Source organism: Adiantum capillus-veneris, chromosome 1 (genome assembly GCF_014529385.1).
Source record: "Adiantum capillus-veneris isolate H3 chromosome 1, ASM1452938v2, whole genome shotgun sequence".
In the NCBI taxonomy this organism is placed as follows: Eukaryota; Viridiplantae; Streptophyta; class Polypodiopsida; order Polypodiales; family Pteridaceae; genus Adiantum; species Adiantum capillus-veneris.
In genome coordinates this window covers 119,100,130-119,120,641 of record NC_140931.1, presented here as the reverse complement: position 1 = coordinate 119,120,641, position 20,512 = coordinate 119,100,130, and the positions used below count along the sequence as shown (strand labels likewise).

At 46.6% G+C, this 20,512-nt stretch overlaps 1 protein-coding gene across 4 annotated transcripts in view; it reads right to left on the bottom strand.

The window, feature by feature from the left end:
• Positions 1-20,512, bottom strand: part of LOC147465429 (uncharacterized) — a 74,190-nt gene that overhangs the window by 27,991 nt on the left and 25,687 nt on the right. For 3 of the 4 annotated variants that reach the window (XM_086520040.1, XM_086520049.1, XM_086520031.1), the window contains 3 exons: positions 8,888-8,976; positions 8,619-8,714; positions 8,352-8,464 (listed from right to left, as the gene is read on the bottom strand). In XM_086520040.1, the coding sequence (XP_086376166.1) occupies positions 8,352-8,464; positions 8,619-8,714; positions 8,888-8,976 (298 nt within the window). The remainder of the gene's footprint in view (positions 1-8,351; positions 8,465-8,618; positions 8,715-8,887; positions 8,977-20,512) is intronic. The other variant, XM_086520056.1, reaches the window with a different exon arrangement.

The following is a 20,512-nucleotide window of genomic DNA, read 5'->3' as shown; positions in this document are numbered from 1 at the left end:
AGGCTAGTGGCTCTTGAGTCTTGAGTCTTTGCCATTTATCCTTACCTTTTTGTATGGCTGCTTGAGCCTTGCCCTCTTTGCCATTTGTAGCTACTAGCATCTTTATGGTATTTGTCACCTTCAGTCTTTTGGTATTGTGGTCACTGAAGTCTGGTTTGAACTTTGCCCCCCTTTGGTTTTTTTGTAGCACCTTGGCCGCTGGCGGCCCTTGAGGCTTGTTACTATGTTAGCCATAATTAATTCCAAAGTGTTATCTCTGACTACTACTCTTGCAATTATTTGAGAGCATTGTGTATGTACTATGGAAATTGTGTTTGCTCATTGTTATTCATCTGGCTATGTACTCTGGGCGCCTCACATCCCAATCAAGTCATAATAAGGTTAAATGGTCTTCGAATCGTGTTTTTTGTGGGTATTAGAGTTAAAGGACTCTAATACTACTTGTATTCAAACACATAACACTAAAAAAAATAATATTTGGGTGTTTTTTTAGCCTGCCGTTCCGCGCCGTTCCCGTTCCAGGCCCATTCCCGTTCCCCCGTTCCGCAGGGAGGCCCGTCGCCGTTCCCGTTCCGCGTTCCGGGTAACTCTGATGGAGATGTATGGAGAGGCCTCTAGTCTCTATGATCTCTCGGATGATTCAAGCTAAGGCCTCAGTGCCACATGAGATTATTCGAGTCGAGCTAGCTGTCCCCCCCTCTTGTAGTCGAGGCCCTTACTAGATCAGTTTCCTTCATGCATAATTTATGGGACCTCCCCAGAGACAGATATGCTCGGCTAGCCCTTGAGTAATCCCAACAGCTAGCGCTACAAGGAGACACAACATGTTGGTATGGGCAGATGACATCATGGTTTCAATCACATGGCTTCCTGCATCCGTTCCAATCCTCCTTGATGCACCCTCCCTATCTCTCATACGGACATAGATCACTAGCGCTACAGGAGGACACAGCATGCTGGTATGGGCAGATGACATCATGGTTTCAGTCACATGGCTTCGTGCCTCCGTTCCAATACTCCTTGGATGCACCCTCCCTATCTCTCACACGGACAAAGGGACACAACATGCTGGTATGGACAGATGACATCATGGTTTCAATCACATGGATTCCTACCTACATTTCAATACTCCTTGGATGCACCCTCCCTATCTCTCACATGGACAAAGATCACTAGACTCATACGTCAAGATTTGATTCAGCTAGATACCAGAAGCACATGGATACAACCGATACAGGAGTTGGGCACGAAGATGGCTTTCTATAGAGAGCATCTTTTGCAACTAACAAAGGATGGATATGTGATCAGACCGGCCTATATGGACACTCATTTATCCTATGGGATACGATGTGCTATTGTCAAATGCGCACATCTGAGACTGGTAGATTTAGGAGAGTACCAGAAGAGGCCGTGATATGTCAGTTGTGTCATATAGAGCCAGAAAGAGAGTTACATCACATTTGTCATTGTCCGGTATACTATGAGATACAAGGCCGCTTTCACTGTCTATTCAGGGAGAGAGTTGGACCGTTGGCTAGAGTCATGAGATATCACGATCAGAGATGCCTCACATCGTTTTTGCTAGAGATGTGCAAGCACAAGGAGAGTCTCTTGAGGAGATCAGGCAATGGGAGACATTCACAGAGGGAGATCACTGACTTCTTTAAAGCAAGGACTCACCAACCAGATGAGCATGCTTCACAGCAGACTTGAGAGCCTACTATTACTAGAGGTATATTAGTTGACAGAGCCATTGAGCTCGGCCATTGGGAGAGCCAAACGCCCATGTCTACGAGGGCGACCACGACATCAACGGAGGCTCCATCCGAGGATAAGGACTATTATAGCACGACATGGGAGATGCCAAGTATGACTATTTACAAAAGCGAACATTGACGAAGCTCTTCAGCGGCCGATGCAATACTTCCTACGAGGCTCCATCTGAGGATAAGGACTATTATAGCACGACATGGGAGATGCCAAGTACGACTATTTACAAAAGCGAACATTGACGAAGCTCTTCAACGGCTGATGCAATACTTCCGCCCGATGTCGGGCATCTTCGGACATTGATGATGATGTTTTAGTCCTTAGTCTCTCACTTTACTTCATTTTTATTTTTATTTTTGTACCCAGACATTGAATTAAATCCACAAGGATTGTATTAGTTTGGTCTCATAGGTCATTTTGGCCTTTTGAAGACGTATAATATAACATTACATCTCTCTCTCTCTCTCTCTCTCTCTCTCTCTCTCTCTCTCTCTCTCTCTCTCTCTCTCTCTCTCTCTCTCTCGTGCAACCAACAGTTGTGAGGAAAGACGTGCAGGTCATGTAGGGTTAACGCAGGTCTCTCTCTCTCTCTTGCAACCGTTTTTGACCTAGTAGGCAGCAATTCACTCTTTTGATTATAACTTCTTCATCCGAACTCCGATTTGGGTGCCAAGCAGTACGTATATCTCGTTCGTACTCCCGAGTCAGCCAAGAAGAAATAAAAAGCCTTTTGAATTTCAACCATTTAACCGGAGCTTCCTTGTTCAGTAGAAGGGTGGACCACCATGTTCGAGCATTTCCCTTGAAGAAAGAGGTAGCCTTGCAAATCTTGGAGTGCTCTGAGTAATGCCCTCCAGAGAAAGCTATGTAAAACTATCGCATGAAGACCAAAGCCCTCGGAGCATCTTGGAATCAGAAAAAGTGTCAAACTTAATTGACTGTCCACCTTCTTTAAATTCTCTAACATTCTTGCTTTTATCTTCGAGGAAGTCATACTGGTTGGCTTTATAGAAATGCTTCTTCTTTGCGTAAAATAGGTGATCGTCGGAGTCCAAACTATCTGAGGATGAGTCCTCTGTAGAACTGTCAAAAACTGGGCGAAACTTAGGCTTCTTTGCCTTTTTCTTGCCCTTCCCGAAGCTTTGCTTTTTGCTTCTCTTTTCCCTTTCTTGTCTTCTTCGCTCGAGTCAAAAGAGCTAGAAGAACTGGAAGAAGAAGAAGAAGAACTGGGTAGTCCTTCAAATCGTACACGCTTCTTCTGCTTTCTTGCCGATGCAAAAGTAGATTGATGACCCAAATAACCCGGGAAGTCAGTTCCTTTCTTTTGCTTTTTGTCGTGCTTTTTGGCTTTATTGTTTGCGTCCAAAAGCCGACTGATCCGTGTATCAACCACCTCTTCTAATTCTTGTTCAATAAACATCATCCGAGCAGGAGGTTTCTTGAGTGCTCGTTTGATGGGTGGCTCTGTGGCTTTCTGCCACTGGGTGTGCACTTCTTCGAAGGATTGCTGAGTCAAAAAAATTGAAAATTTTGGATCCTTCGCAATGTCAATCATCATCTTTGTTGCGTCGTCAAACACTTGTCGACGTTCCATCTCTTCAATCTTAGCCTGAGTAGGCCGAGGTGGGCCGTACTCTTCATGCAAATCTTCTTCGTGATCTCCTCGCGCATTCCCAGATGCAGAAGAAGTCGACTGTTCTCTGCTGGAATCCATAAGTGTCGCGAGAAAAGGATTGGATTTCTCGGTAGAAGAGAAATCAGTTGCACTTTGAAACCACTGTAACAAACTTGGACACCCCAAGTCAAGATTCTTCCGCGACATAGCAAAGATTCACTTCAAAACAATTCACAATTCACACTTGAGTCGACATGGCCCGGCGTAGTTCCATGCTTAGAGATATTGGCCCCAAAGACTGGCGCCCCTTTCGGTATTTCTTTTTGTATTAATGTGTTCAAAGTACAAGAGAGTGGGTAGGTGCTCACTCTTAGACTCTGCGTCCAGTGCCCTGAGAAGTGAGGCCCTGCCCACTTATTTATTGATACAAGGGATGCCCAAAAGCAGAGCCCCAAAAGCATGTAAAAAGTAAAAGCTTCTCTTTCAAAAGCAGCTCAGCCAGTTGCTATAAAAACAGCCAGCATAAATCCAGGAAATCCGTACGCTGCCACGTCATCAGCTCCGTGAATTGCACCGCAAAATCCGGAATTTCCGTACGACGGCAGCATTAGCATTTCAAAGCACATCGCGGGGGATCCGTACTGCTGCCACATGTTACTTTCTGGGCAGTCCTCACAGTGTGTGTGTGTGTGTGTGTGTGTGTGTCCGAGGTTAGCCACGTCACCCATTTGTGACATGACACACTGGTTACTTCAACTACATTGTATGGGGTGCAAATATGGGGACCATAGGTAGACCATCATAGCTAAGCTGGCAGTACTAATGGATGGAGATGTATGGAGAGGGCTATGGTCTCTATGATTTCCCGGATGATTAGGGCCAAGGCCTCTGTACCACATGAGATTGTTCGTGCAAATCTTGTTGCTCCCCCATTGGTCATAGAGGCACTGACCAGATCCGTCTCTTTTATACACAATATCTGGGATCTCCCCAAAGATAGATATGCTTGCCTAGCATTGGAGTCTTCTTGACAGCTTGCCTCATAGGGAGACACATCTTGTTGGTAAGCAAAATTGATATCCTAGCTTCAGCTGCATGGTTTTAGTATAGACTGACTACCGCCCTTCCAATACTCGTTGGATGCACCCTCCTTGACCCTCACACGATGTGAGATTACACGCCTCATTAGACAAGAATTGATTCAACCAAACACCAGGAGGACATGGACAAAGCCGACACGAGAGCTTGGCACGCAGATGGCTTTCTATAGAGAGCATCTTGTCCAGCTCACAGAGGATGGATTTATGATTAGACCTGCCTATATGGACACTCATTTACCCCATGGGATACAATGTGCTATTGGTCAGATGCGCACATCATTGCACCAACTAGAGATTGATTTAGGAGAGTACCAACAGAGGCCAGGATTTTCCAGTGTTGTCATATAGAGCCAGAGACAGAGTTACCGTCACAAACTGCTGACGTGTCAAGCCACTGAAGAACAGAGCTAACTACAGATCCAGGCCAAGGAGCCTAAACCCTAGAAGAAGAAGAAGAAGAAGTTTTACCAACTTGCAAAGTCTTGTCGAGTGGCCTATTAATAAAGAGGAGTTCCCGCCAACTTATGGGACTCCATCCAATGGGCCAAGTGACCTAGGGAGAATAAACTAAAGCGGGACCAATACACACACACAAAAGTGTAGAAGATGATGATGTGGCAATTGTACAGACGCCCACGATTTGCGTTGGCAGTGCCACGTAGCAAACAGTACAAATTTCCACATTTTGCGCTGCTAACGTGGCAGTTGTATAGATTTCCGTGAAATGCACTGGTAGCTTTTAAAGCCAATTTTTGGGATCAGATGCTTTTGAGTTTGGAAGCTTTACAGGTCACTGCTTTTTAAGGCCAACGGCCTTTAAATATGTGGAGGGCTTAGTCTTTGGCACTCTTCCGGGTGAAGGTGCAAAGCGGGAGTATTGGCATTGTACTAAGTTCAAGCAATATAAAGAAATATCGAAAGGGGCGCCAAGGTTTAGGGCCAATGCTCTCTCGGGGTGGAACTCCGCCACTCCCCTTCTTGTGTGTCATCTATCTCTTTCAGTTCAATTGTTATTGAAGTGCTAAAAGTCTGTTCCGTCTGTTCTTTTCCATTGGGCCCATCTCGTGACAGTTACATCACATATGTCATTGTCCAGTGTACTATGAGATACGAGGCCGCTTTCACTGTCTATTCAAAGAGGGCATTGGACCACTAGCTCAGGACCAGAGATACCTCGGGTTGTTTTTGCTAGAGCTGCACAGACACTAGATAGTCGGGAGACATTCACAGAGGGAAATCACTGATTTTTTTAGAGCAGAGACTCGGCAGTCAAATGAGCAAGCTTCACAACAAACTTCAAAGTCCACCTATACTAAAGGTATATTGACTAACAGAGCCATTGAGCTTGAGAGAGCTAGACGCCCATGTCTACGAGGGCCACCATCACATCGACGGAGGCTCCATGGCAGACATCCAATACGACTATTTACCAGCAGAGACATTGACGATATTCTTCGGCGACCAATGCAGTACATCCTTGGACATTGATGTTCATTTTAGCTTTTAGCTTTATTTTACTTCATTTTATTTTGTATTCAGACTTTGTATTAGATCCACCAGGATTGTATCAGTTTCTCTCTCTCTCTCTCTCTCTCTCTCTCTCTCTCTCTCTCTCTCTCTCTCTCTCTCTCTCTCTCTCTCTCTCTCTCTCTCTCTCTAGAGAAACTTTACTGAGGAGAGCTGAAGAGAGACAACCCCAGAGACAAATCACAGATTTCTTTACACTAGATAATGTACACCCAGAAGAACAGACAGAGGAGCAGCCAACAGTGGAGAGGTCTGCCCGCACTACTAGCATTCTCATAGACCGAGCATTGGAGCTAGGTAGATCTAGACGACCCCGATGGAGAAGAGGAGCTACACAGTTTCGAAGGAGGCTACAGCAAACGATTCGATCCATACTTTTTCGTCGTCCAGAGTGCAGATGAAGATGGATCTCTATGAAGATGGATCTCTACTTCCCTCCCATTTTGTCTACACATTGTACTGCTTAGTTCACACATTTCACGCCTTTCACACCTATCAGCTTAGCTTAGGACTCCGCAGCTTTTCACACCTTTCACCTTTCACACCTATCAGCTTAGCTTAGGACTCCGCAGTATTTATTTTTTGTTATCCTAGTTTAATTTATTTTGTTAATCTGACTTTGTATCAGATACACCGCATTGTAACTTTCTGGTCTCATAGGTCACTTTGGCCTTTTGAAGACGTTAATATAACATTTCATTTCATTTCTCTCTCTCTCTCTCTCTCTCTCTCTCTCTCTCTCTCTCTCTCTCTCTCTCTCTCTCTCTCTCTCTCTCTGATGTATGTGGATGAGTTTTCAAACTATGTAGAGCAAGAGGGAGACAGAGGGGCTCCGCTAGCAGGGACATGGATTCCGTTGTTATATGCTGATGATATTGTGCTGATTTCAGATTCTCAAGAGGGGATGCAGCTTCATTTGGATGCATTACATGTGTTTGCCCAAGACAGTGGAATTTCAATGAACCTTGGTAAGACCAAAGTAATGGTGTTTTAACACTACAGCACAGTGGGTTAGGAGGTCAGCTCCCACCTTTACGTATGGTCGAGAGACCATGGAGTATATAGATGCATATATCTATCTTGGGTGGTCTTCAATAGCCCAGTATTCTCCTTGAGGAGAGCAGCAGCGACGAGACTGACCAGAGCTTATGCAGCATTAGGGAGACCGGAGAGGATGTGTTCGCAGGTTCAGTTTCAGGAACCTCGAACAAAGCTCTGGCTTTTTGACACTCTAGTGGCTTCAGATATGCTTTATGGAGTTCAGATATGGGGACCCTCGGTGGATCACCATGGCAGATCTGGTAGCACTGATGGATGGAGATGTATGGAGAGGCCTCTAGTGACCTAGTCTCTATGATTTCTCAGATGATTCGGGCTAAGCCTCAGTGCCACATGACATTATTCGAGCCGAGCTCGTTGTCTACTAGATCAGTATTCTTTATGCACAGTTTATGGGACCTCCCCAGAGACAGATATGCTCGGTTAGCCCTTGAGTCCTCCATACAGCTAGCGTTGCAGGGTGATACAGCATGTTGGTATGGGAGGATGACATCATGGTTTCAGTTACGTGGGTTCAGCATGGACAGATTGCCTCCGTTCCAGTACTCCTTGGATGCACCCTCCCTATCTATCACACGGACAGAGATCACTAGACTCATACGTCAGGATCTGATTCAGCTAGATACTAGGAGCACATGGATACAGACGATACAGGAGTTGGGCACGAAGATGGCTTTCTATAGAGATCATGGCATTGTATGAGAAAAGGACAAGTAGATACACACAGCAAAGGTCTTATCAGAGGTGGTTCACTCCACCATTGGAGTGAAACAGGGATGCCCACTTTCACCTACTCTTTTTGGTATGTATGTTGATGAGGTGTCAAGAGTACATTGACAGAGAGGGAGATAGAGGAGCACGGCTATCAGGTACTTCGATACCCCTATTGTTATATGCGGATGGCCTTGTGCTTATATCTGACTCAGCACAGGGACTGCAGAAGCAGCTTGATGCATGACTGACCTTTGAACATGATAGAGACCTGGCGGTAAATCTCGGCAAGACCAAGGTAGTGATCTTTTAACACTACAACGCAGTGGGCAATGGCATCAGTACCGGCTCTCATGTACAGGCAGGAGGTGGTGGACTATGTGGAGTCCTGTGCATATCTGGGAGTGCAGTTAAGTGGGCTGTCCTCCACGTGTGTCGTCCATAAAGAAAATTGCAGCTCTTAATCTGATTTATAGTATGTACGCAAAGAGGCCTAAAATATATGTCTGCCACACAACTTTTAAAAGATTTCAAGAGTGGCAAGCCATATTAGGTATTTCAAACCTTACTTTTCTTTTCTCTCTGAAACTCTCCCCTTTTGATCTACTGGATTTGCACACTTGGCATCAGCCCAAACCTCTGAATCTCCCTTTTGGATCTGAGAGTTTGTATCACTTCCTTGCTATAGTAGAAATTAAGGGAACAAATTTCAGAGAGCAATCACAAACAGATCATTCATGGTTTATTCCAACATTTACAAGCACCACTATTCAATTTTGTGTTGAAAACTCTGAAGGCAACAACTTATTGTCTATCTTCTTTATCTTTTACTTAACCTTATCTTTGGATTGTGAGTCCTCTTGCAAATTTCTATTAAGTACACGAAACTCTTCCTCAAAATTCAATATAGCCCTTGAGCCAACTTTCATTGCCTGATTCAAACTTCAACAACAAACGACGTCGACATAATATCCATAAATCTTATTATACTCTCATTTTTTCAAGCCACCAACTTTTGTTGGTAGAAGCTGCCTTTTTTGCATTATTCGCATTTAGCCCATAAGGTTTTCATTTTTCTTAACAAAAAATGAAACAAAAGCCTTACCCGAATTCCAAACTTCAAGGAAGAGAGGGTTTCTTGAATATAATCACAACAGGGAGCTATGTTGATAATGAGAGATGTCTTCGTGTTTCCTGTGAAAAAACTTCCTAACACTCTCTCTCTCTCTCTCTCTCTCTCTCTCTCTCTCTCTCTCTCTCTCTCTCTCTCGCGTGAAAACCATTTCCCTCTTGAATAACAGGTCTTGAGTTCAACTCCTCGTCGGCTAGATTTTAAGGTCTCTTGGGATAGTTTCCTACGACGTTAAAACACTGAGTATGGCAGATACTGATTGATATGGGGACTGCACATGGATTGGCCATTTTGAATGGCCTACAAAGATTCCCTACAGCTGGTGGTTTTACATGCTTTCCACATCGGCATGGCGCTAGTACAGTGGATTATGTTATGGCTCCGCCAGGACTCATTCCTCCCTTTCAGGATTTCGTGGTGGGAACTAGGCCGGTTGGGGTAGCAATCGATCATGCTATCTTGTCTTTCACTCTATCGTTCCACTTCAACACAGCTCCATTGGGAGAGGCCTCCACACATACTCGGTATACCTTCACGAGGGAGATTGATCACGTGTACACTGATGAGATATACAGGCAGCTATGCACTCAGGAGCCAGGACGACCACTAGATGAGCTCACTCAGATTCTGACAGAGACGCTACATGATGCAGCATCAGAGGCATATCCCCACAGTCAGCCCACACGCAGAAGATCTGGGAGCATGCCTCAGAACAGTTGGTATGATGAGGAATGTAGAGAGACGAGGATCGGATTACAGAGAGAGGTGCTCATGGGTACTACTACACATAGACAGTCACGGTTTATCTTCCACCGCCTAGTGCAACGAAAGAAGAGGGCTTACCTATCTCAATTAGAGCGTGATCTGTATCAGTTGTTTATGAGTCAGGACTCTAGTGAGGCATGGAGGCTTTTCAATGAGCACTCTCCACTGCAAGCCATCACTTCCACAAAGACATGGAGGGAATATGCTACATCTCTCTAAACAGCATCGGGGCAGCCACCTTTGCCTGACCCTCCAGAGGCATGCCCAGAAACATGTACTTTCTTTACTGCTCAGAGGGTAAGGAAAGCCATTGACAAGATGAAGACAGGAAGAGCACAGGATCATGATGGTCTGGTAGCACAGCACTTTATCCATGCCAGAGATATGCTTGCAGAGCCTCTTAATAGAGCCATGTATGAGGGTTTCCCTGAGACTTGGAGTATGTCCACTATTGTGCCTATCTTCAAGTCGGGAGATTCTATGCTTCCCGGGAATTACCGAACCATCATGGTTGGTCACACTCTCGCTAGGCTATGTGCATCAATTCTTGAGCATGAGTTGAGTGGATGGGTAGAGAGAGAGGGCATACGAGCAACAAGACAGGTAGGATTCAGGAGAGCTTTCTCCACTCTTGACCAAATTTTGACACTCACAGCCATTATTGAGGAGGGTAGACACCATGGCAGGAGGATATATTGTAGCTTTGTGGATTTTCGCAAAGCCTTTGATACAGTGCCACGAGCCAGACTCATACGCAGATTGCAAGATATGGGGGTGCCCACAGAGCTGATCTGGGGGATCTTAGCTTTATACAGGACAGTGGTAGGATAGGTATGCACTACTTAGGGCATGTCCGACATGGTTCACTCCACCATTGGGGTGAAGCAGGGTTCTGTGAAGCAGGGTTCTCCCCTATCTCTGACTCTCTTTGGGATATATGTAGATGAGTTTTCAGATTATGTACATACAGGAGGTGATAGATGTAACAAACTGCTAACATGTCAAAGCCTAAAGAATGGATCCAACTTACAGATGTGGCCGAGGGGCCTAAACCCTAATTTCTGCTAGAAACCCTAACTGCTGAAACCCTAATTCTGGAAACCCTAACCCTAAAACTGCAGAAACCCTAACCCTAACCCTTAGGGCAACAGGCGGATTTCCGTGATTTACGTTGGCTGATGACGTGGTAGGCTGTACGGATTTCCGTGATTTACGCTGGCAGCTTTTGGCATTGCTTTTTGGACCAGATGCTTTTAAGTTTGAAGGCTTTTCACTGTAATTGCTTTTTAGGCCAAGGGCCTTTAAATATGAGGTTAGGGCTCATTCTCTGGCATGCTTCCTGGAGAAGGTGCAGAGTCTCGAGTACCGGCTTGTACTGTGTTAATGCAATATAAAGAAATACCGAAAGGGGCGCCATGGTTTGGGGCCAATACTCTCTGGGGTAGAATTCCGCCACTCTGTGTCGCGTGTCGTCTCTCTCTTTCAATTCAGTTGTTATTTGAAGTGCTCAAAGTAGTTCAGTCTGTTCTTTTCTATTGGCACGCGGTGCCCGCCCATTGACAATAGAGGTGCTCAGCTTGCAGGGACATGGATTCCGTTGCTATTATATGCTGATGATATTGTGCTGATCTACGATTCTCCAGAGGGGATGCAGCGTCATTTGGATACATTGCATGTATTTGCACTGGACAGTGGATTGTCTGTGAACCTTGGTAAGACCAAGGTTTAGGGTTTAGGGTTTAGGGTTTAGGGTTTAGGGTTTAACACCACGGCGCAGTGGGTAAGGAGGTCCGCCCCCACTTTACATATGGTCGAGAGATTGTGGAGTATGCATACATACACTTATCTTGGGGCGGTTTTCAGTGGTCCGGTATTTTCCATGAGGCATGCAACAGATACGCGATTGACCAGAGCCTATGCAACATTGGGGAAACTTGAGAGGATATGTTCGCAAGTTCAGTTCCAGGAACCTCGGACAAAGCTTTGGCTCTTTGACACTTTGGTCACTTCGGCCATGCTGTACAGAGTGGAGATATGGGGCCCCTCAGTTGATCATCATAGCAGAGTTGGCAGTACTGATGGATGGAGATGTATGGAGAAGCCCTTGGTGTCTATGATTTCTCGGATGATTAGGGCCAAGGCCTCAGTACCACATGACATTGTTAGGGCGGAGCTCGCTGCTCCTCCATTGGTAGTGGAGGCACTCACTCGATCAATTTCATTTATGCATAGCACTTGGGCTCTCCCTAGAGACAGATATGCTCGATTAGCACTAGAGTCTTCACGACAGCTGGCATTGCAAGGAGATAGATCATGTTGGTATGCAGAGATGGCATCTTGGTTTCAGTTACATGGCTTTAGTATGGACCGGCTACCCCCATTTCAGTTACATGGCTTTAGTATGGACCGGCTACCCCCATTTCAGTACTCTCTGGATGCACCCTCCATCTCCCTCACTAGGGCAAAGATTACCAGGCTCATCAAACAGGACTTGATTCAGTTGGATACGAAGAGGACATGGATACAACCTAAACATGAGCTAGGTACGAAGATGACTTTCTATAGAGAGCATCTTCTCCAACTCACGGAGGATGGTTTTGTGATCAAGATACATGGATACTCATCTATCCCACGGGATACGATGTGCTATTGGTCAGATACGCACATCCTCACATCAGCTAGAGATCGAGACAGGCAAATTTAGAGGAGTACCCGCTGAGTTTAGGATTTGTCAGGTGTGCCAAATAGAGCCAGAGACAGAGCTACATTACATATGTCACTGCCCAGTATACTATGAGATACGAGGCCGCTTTCACTATCTATTCAGAGAGGGTCTTGGGCCACTTTCTAGAGTCATGAGATACCAGGATCAGAGATGCCTCGGATTATACTTACTGGAGATTCGCAAACACAGAGAGGACCTCTTGAAGAGGGACACAATGAGAGAGATCCAACGACAGCGGAAGATTACAAATTTCTTTCAGTCACACACAGCGGAGTTCGAGCAGCCCCCACAACATAACAACACCAGAGGCACCAGAGGCATACTGCTTGATCAGGCGATAGAGTTGGGGCGGTCCTGTCGCCCACGGATGGGGGGGCCCTCTCGATATCAACGCAGATTGCGACAGAGGATCCATACCATATTGGTGCGACATAGGAGCTGTCCCGGATACTGATGTATATGTATATGGTGCATTGACTGTCAAAGAGCTCCATTGTATCAGCTCACCCTTTGTATTTCCTATTCCCTTTGTATCAGCTTTCACCCCACCCCTACTCACTATTCTCTTTTCAATTCTTTGTACTTTTTGTACCCAAACTTGGTATTAGGTTCACCACATGTAACCTTTTGGTCTCATAGGTCATTTTGGCCTTTTGAAGACGTTAATATTACATTTCATTTCATTTCATTTTCATTTCTCTCTCTCTCTCTCTCTCTCTCTCTCTCTCTCTCTCTCTCTCTCTCTCTCTCTCTCTCTCTCTCTCTCTCTCTCTCTCTCTCGTGAAAAGATCATCTCTATAAGTTTGAGTACAAAAGAACCCTGGAGATGCTAGACACAACCTATCTCGCAAGATGTACAGAGCTGAGAAATACCAAAGGTGGATGTGGAAGAATCCACCAAATGAAACTCCTCAAGGTGAGGTATGGGAGGAGTGCAAGATGAACCACTGTGGTGGGGAGTAATGCCACTCCATGCGGCCTCTGACAAAACTGATAAGCATGTGGGAGTGATCCCGTCGTCTGAGAAAATGAAACCTGTGCAAGATGAACCACTGTGAGTAATGCCACTCCATGCCGCCTCTGACAAAACTGATAAACATGTGGGAGTGAGCCCCTCTTCCGAGAAAACAAAACCTGTGCTCCTCGGCTGCCCTCGAGGAGCCCGTTGAATCCCACTGGCTACATAGAGTATAGATAATATCCACCCAAATGTTTGCGAGGATGTCCAAAGCGGAGGACGGTGCAACACTAAGATTGTGACGATAGCGCGCTCCACAATGTAATGGCAACTAGTATGCAGAACACCTCATCTCAAGACCGAGGAGCATCATGCTGCAGATCCCCTTTGGGTATCATACTCAAGGAACCAATGAGATACCCTGAGACTGTCAGCATAAAAACGGGTTCAGTGACAGCACCCTCAAGGAACAAATGACTACCAGGACAGTGCATCAACCATGAGACTGCTCTCCATGTAAGAAAGCCAAATTGGGCCCCGTCTCTAGAAAGAAGTAATGAAAGAGCTTGCACAACAAGAAATGATGTGAAGCATCCCCAAGGGATTGCAATGGTTGGGAGTCTCCACAATCCTACCTGTACAGCGCATACACAGAGAATCGAAGCCCAACTGAGCACTCCAAGAGCCAACTAGAAGACCTTTATGAGTAAGCAGCCAAGGAAAATAAGAAATCCTCCTAGCCACCCGAAAAGCCCACAGGCATACCAAAACTGATCTATAAAAGCATGTGATAAACCTACATGTAACCACTCTCTCTAACGTTTGGCCATCTGAGACTGCTTACGCACAAGAAATGTGCGACCTATCCTGACAGAATACTCAAAAAAGGTGACTAGAGCATGTCCCTTTACATCCGACTGCCACTGCAACCCACCAGGATCCCAATAGAGTTGAGATAAAGGATGATTCTCCCAAATCCAAAGCCTCCAAGAGGGAGTGTCCTCTTCAGAGAGATGAGGATCCACGCATCGTTTTCTGCCACAAGAACTGTAGCAGGGCTACAGTGTCACTTCACAGGACAGGCAGACAGTTGGACAGTTAGCTACAGTTAGTCTGGTTCACACTGGACGGACCCTTTGGGCTGGGAGTGACACGTGGCAGGGTACCTACGGTGGTCTAGTGGACATCACCACCACCACTCAGTTTGGAGATAGACTTAGCTGACTGGACATTTATGAGCCGTTGGTGGCTCTTTATGGTTGTACATATGAGTAGTCGTTTGAGCCAGTGGCATTATCTTGTACGTAGTCGTCTTGGTAGCGAGTCTTACACAGAGCACCTCCGCACTCACCCTGCACATCTGAGCCTCGACACCCCCATTTGTACCTGTGAGTCCTGGGCTGGAGCTGAGTGTGCTGCCACGCCAGAGTCTGTACATGGTTCTTTGAGATAGTCGAGTCCACATGTTCTGGTCCACCGCTGTGTCTCTGTTGTTCTGTTGTTATCCATTGTTTCTGTGTTTCATTCTGTTTGAGTGAGTTTCCATTTGTTGAGTGAGATTGTCACGCACATTGCACTGACGGGCACCCACACTGTAGGGAGCACGACACATTATCCGCACTACAGGTGCTCTAATTTTGGCGATCACGGTGGAACCTCAACTGAAATCTCACTCTGTTGAGTAGCTGGTTTTCTTCACTTCGCCTGTGCAGCCTGTTGGTCTGGTCCAGTTTCACCCTTGACAGCTTAATCTAGCTGGTCTAGTCTCTCGCCCTCGTCCACCCAGTCCTCATCCTGGTCTAGTCCTCCAAGTCCCTGGTCTAGTCCTTCCTCGTCCTGGTCCAGCCAGGTGGTCTAGTCACTCGCCCTGGTCTAGTAGAGTCTAGACCAATGTTTAGCCAAGTGAAGGTTGTCTTGCCCAAGTGAAGGTCTTCTTGCCCAAAGCTTGGCGGGGTTGGCGGTTACTGCATGACACATACAAGGAGGTCATTGGAGCGTCAAAGTGCACTACTGAGTCCTCTGAAGTACTACCACAGACGGCATCAACCCTTGGTGCCCAGTAGAAGCATATTAACCCCATCACCCATACCTACTCATACGGCTACCTCCATTCCTTCGACCGGTTCTACATCCTCCAGGTCACCTTCTCCGGTAAGGCTCTCCCCCATTTTGTTACAGCAAGCTAGTGAGCAACAGACTCAGGAGCAAGAGGCCATGGAGGAGCTCACAAGTGTTCTGGCAAAGGTAAACATCAAGTTCCCTACCTTTAAAGGTCTCTCCGCAGAAGATGCAGACGACCATGCTCGGAGGTTTGTCTCTCTTTGCAGAGGTCGTGGCCTCAACAGAGAAGACGCATACCTGGTGCTCTTCCCGTCCACCTTGGATGGTCTTGCAGATAAATGGTACAGTCAGTTTGCTGAAAACCACTTTACTACTTGGACCATGTTAAGACAGCAGTTCTGTGAAGCTTTCAGACAAGGGGATTATCAAGAGAAGATTCTAGATGAGTTGGCCAACCTGTTGCTCCAGCCCAAGGAGACATTTGCAGAGCTCATGAACAGAACAAAGTCCCTGGTCGCCAAGCTGCCTTAGCAACCAGGGGAATTCATGGTGAAGAAGTGGGTAGAGAAGGCTTTGCCTAAGACTTCTAAACAAAAGCTCAGAGAAAGCCTCCGTCCTGAAGCCAGTCTGGAAGACTTTGTTGCTACTGCTACTAGGATAGAGGGAGCAAGAATGCAGTTCACTGACTCTCCTCAGTTAGATACTACCCCTGTACTCGTGGACAGTCCATCAGACCCCTTGAATTCTTTACGGAAGGAAACTGGAAGCCCTAAAGTTATAGCGGGCCCTTCAAGAACAGAGATCCTTCTCTCTCAGACAGGAGAAGCCTCCACATCAAGAGGCTTATGATCAACTTAAAAGAGAGTTAGAAGAGCTCAGGTCTTAGCAGGAGACTAAGGCTATGGTATGGTGTAGTTCATGCCGCTCTCCAAGACACCCTCCACAGGACTGTCCCCTTCGCTCTTATTGCCACTTCTGCGAAAAATCGGGTCATGAAGATAAGGATTGCTACTATATAAAGGGATTGCACAAAATACAGCAAAGTCTTGGTCCTACTCTCCAACAGGGGTTAGCACCAGCATCCAACATGGTTTCCCACTACGGCCATCCCAACTACATGCCACCTTTGCTCAATACCCCTGTTGTCCAAGGTATGTCAAGTACTTTCCCGACTCAAAGTTTTTATAATGCTAATACCACCTCAACCCCTCAGAGCTTCTACACTTCAGCCTGCAACTCCATGCAACAACCACCTCGTCCCCCGTTTCGTCCTTCCAATCGGCCCATACTCTGCTACAGATGTAGAGAATATGGGCATTATCATAGCAAGTGTCCTTTACCTGAGGGGTCCCCTCCTTGTCGTCATTGCCCTGATTTGAAGGATCACTACAGTAAGGATTGTCCCACACAAAGGGCATCCACGTCTTCAGGCTCGACTCAGAATCAGCAAGAATTCACCTTCCCGAAGATAAACTTGATTACTGTGAACACCGTGCCTCAACCATCACCTGCTACTCATGTGGTTAAGCCATTGCAAGTGGAGGAGCTTGCTGGTGTCCTTACTCGGACACAAAGAGCAGCTCTTGGTCTCAGTCTGCCCACAGGTCCACCTCGCCAGTCTCCACTTCCTCAATCTGGTCTACCTGACCCAAAGGACGAGTCCTTGAAAATTGCTCAGAGCAAACCAACTTCCCTGTTATCTGACATTGATGGAGCCTTCTTGGAAGCAGTGGCTGACTTGGAACAGATTAAGGTCCCAAAGGAAGCCCAGTTCGAAGGCGCCAAGCCCACAGCAGAAGCCATTTTGAAGAATACTTTTCAGCAGGTGTCACTATACGACATGCTAAGGCTCGACGCAACACTCAAAAGTGACACCCTGTCAATCATTCAGTCTCTGTACCCGAGGGTTGGGCCTAGTGGCGAGCACCTCCCTGTACAGCCCTCATAGTCTTATTTGATTTCCTATCCATCTGCTCCCCTCACTGATTATAAAAGTCCTCGCCTCACTGTATCTATTCTAGGGCACCAGCTATCCGGCGTCATCGTTGATGGTGGATCTGGAATCAATTTGATGCCCGAATTCACTATGATGTCCTTAGGTCTACAGCCTACCCGACCTGCTCCTTTCACTGTTACATTGGCCGATCAAAGAACAGTCTACCCAATGGGCATAGTTGACAAGGTGCCTCTGAAGGTACAAGATTTCACTTTTAACTTGGATTTTGTGGTAGTTAATCTTCCCCAAGTAGAGGGAGGTTATCCCTTGCTGATTGGTAGGCCATGGTTGCGACATACGAAAGCACTTCACGATTGGGGAAACGACACCATGTGGATACATACTCCTGGCTCTCGTTTGCAACAAATTCGTCTCGAAGGAGGTATGGATCCGGTCGTTCAGCATAGCTCTTTGTCAGTAGAGTCCAACCCTGACTTGGAGCAGCTGGTCCCTCCTGATGGGTTCGATGAAGACTTGCTGCAGTGGTTAGAAGCTACCTCTTCGATGCCATGCTATGTAGTCTCTTTTCAACCTTTGCCAACAAATTCACCCTCTCCCCCTGATCCTACACCTGAAGCCAGTAATCCCAGTCAGCCAAGTGCGCCAGAACCAAGTGGACCAGTCTCTGGTGGCCATCCTTCAGAGGGTCCCTTGATGGAAACCGTCGGCCTAGGTGAGCCTATAACCCACCATAGAAGGGGCAAAAAGTCTCCCTTACAAGAGTTGGCCAACACCCCAGCTCCTTCCTTAGCCTCCACTCGACTCTCCACCCATGCCGGAGTACTTTGAGGTGTCTGAGGATTTACCATTCGTAGAGCTTCCATCAGGATGGTTGCAAGAAGAGTATGCTGCTTACAACATTGATCAGACCCCAGCTCATAATGTCCAGAAGCTCACAGAGGCGGCACGGTCTTCTCTCCCTGACGCAGCCTCGCCCACTGCACCGCCTGACCCAGTCAAAGAGGTCAACCTAGGCGGCCCTGACAAACATCAGCCCATCTTGTTAGCCGCTTGGTTATGGGATCACCCCGCTCTACTCGACCTGGTAATCTCTTTCGTACGCTCTTTCAAGGATGTGTTTGCCTGGTCTTACCACGATTTGGAAGGAATCCCAGCAGAGCTAGGAGTCCACACAATTCCTCTGGTAGAGGGGGCTAAGCCGGTCAGAGCACGCGCTTACAAACTGAATCCCAAGTATGCAGAAGCAGTCAAAATCGACTTGGAAAAAATGCAAGAAGCAGGTATTATTGTACCAGTAGAGCACTCAGAATGGTTGTCCCCTATGGTTATTGCCCCAAAGAAGCAGTCCAACAAAATTCGAGTTTGTGTCGACTACCGGGCTCTGAATAAGGTCACAATCCCGGATGGATTTCCGACCCCTTTTACTGAGAGAGTCCTCGAAGATGTCGCTGGCCATGTACTGTATAGTTTTATGGACGGGTTCAGTGGCTACAATCAGTTAGGAATACATCCTCACGACCAAATCAAAACAGCTTTTGTGACTCCCTGAGGTATTTTCATCTACACTAGAATGTCTTTTGGGCTTAAAAATGCACCGCCTTCTTTCAATCGCATAGTATATCTCATCTTTTGTCCTCTGCTTATTGATCACCTTCGCATATTCATGGACGACTTTTCCACCTCCTCGGGTGCTCAATGTTCCATCCCAGTTGAAAATCTAAAGGAGCATCTTGCTCAGCTCTCTGCAGTCTTCCTCAGGTGCAGAGAGGCACGTTTGAAGCTCAATCTGAACAAGTGTCATTTTTTGGTCACCGAGGGTACACTGTTGGGCCATGTGGTGTCCGCTCAAGGTTTAGCACCTGACCCAGAGAAGATAGTGGCCATCTTGAAGTTACCTCCTCCCATAAATCCCAAAGGTGTTCAGAGCTTTGTGGGCCACATCGGCTATCATCGCAGGTTTATACGTATGTATGCACAGGTGGCTCAACCATTGACCCGGCTCACCAGTGCTGCTGTTCCCTTCCAGTGGTCCACACCCGAGGCTGAAGCATTTGCATACCTCAAAAAACGCCTCACTGAAGCGCTTATTCTAGTTGCCCCGGATTGGACCCTACCTTTTCATGTGCATACAGATGCTAGTCTGTTGACTGTGGGTGCTGTGCTGACTCAGCCTAGCAAAGAGTTCAACTTGGATCACCCTGTACATTATGCAAGTCGCCTGCTCACCAAAGCAGAGCGCAACTATAGCACCACAGAGAGGGAAGGTTTGGCTATAGTGTATGCTCTACAAAAATTTCGTCACTATTTGCTAGGGGTCCACTTCACAATTATTACTGATCACCATGCATTGCGCTATCTGCTTAATAAGCCACAGGTCACATGTCGAGTATGGCGATGGCTCCTCCTATTCCAAGAGTTTGATTTTGAAGTGGTACTCCGTCCTGGTAAGCATCATGTAATGGATGACCACCTCTCTCGCATTCACACAGGTGAAGAAGCTACCGGGATTGCATATGACTTTCCAGATAGCAGTCTTTTTAAAATAGATACAACACCAGAATGGTACGGCGAGGTCTTACATTTGCTATCTACTGGGCTGTACCCAGAGAAGGCATCTCCACTGCAGAAGAGGAGATTGCTGTTGAAGTCCAGGCCTTTCACTCTGATTGGGGGCCAACTCTACAAATCGGGACCAGATGGTGTTCTGAAGCGTTGTGTCTCGCCTCATGAGGTGGAGCATATTCTGGAGGATGCCCACAATGGTCCCACTGGTGGCCATTACCCTGGTCACATCACCGCCCAGAAGATTCTACAGAGTGGTCTATGGTGGCCCTACGTTTTTAAGGATGCAATAGCATATTCTAAGTTTTGTGATGTGTGCCAGCGCTGTGGGCCGAAGCCAAGTAAGCAATCCAACCGTCCTCTGCAGGTCTCGATGGCGTGGCTACCTTTTGAGAGATGGGGCTTGGACTTTGTGGGTCCAATATATCCCCCGGCTCAACCAGGTCATCGCAAATATCTACTAGTGGCTACAGACTATGCAACAAAGTGGACAGAGGTATTGGCGATAGTAGATTGCACTGGCAATACAATAGCCAAACTTTTATATAGAAATATTTTATGCAGATTTGG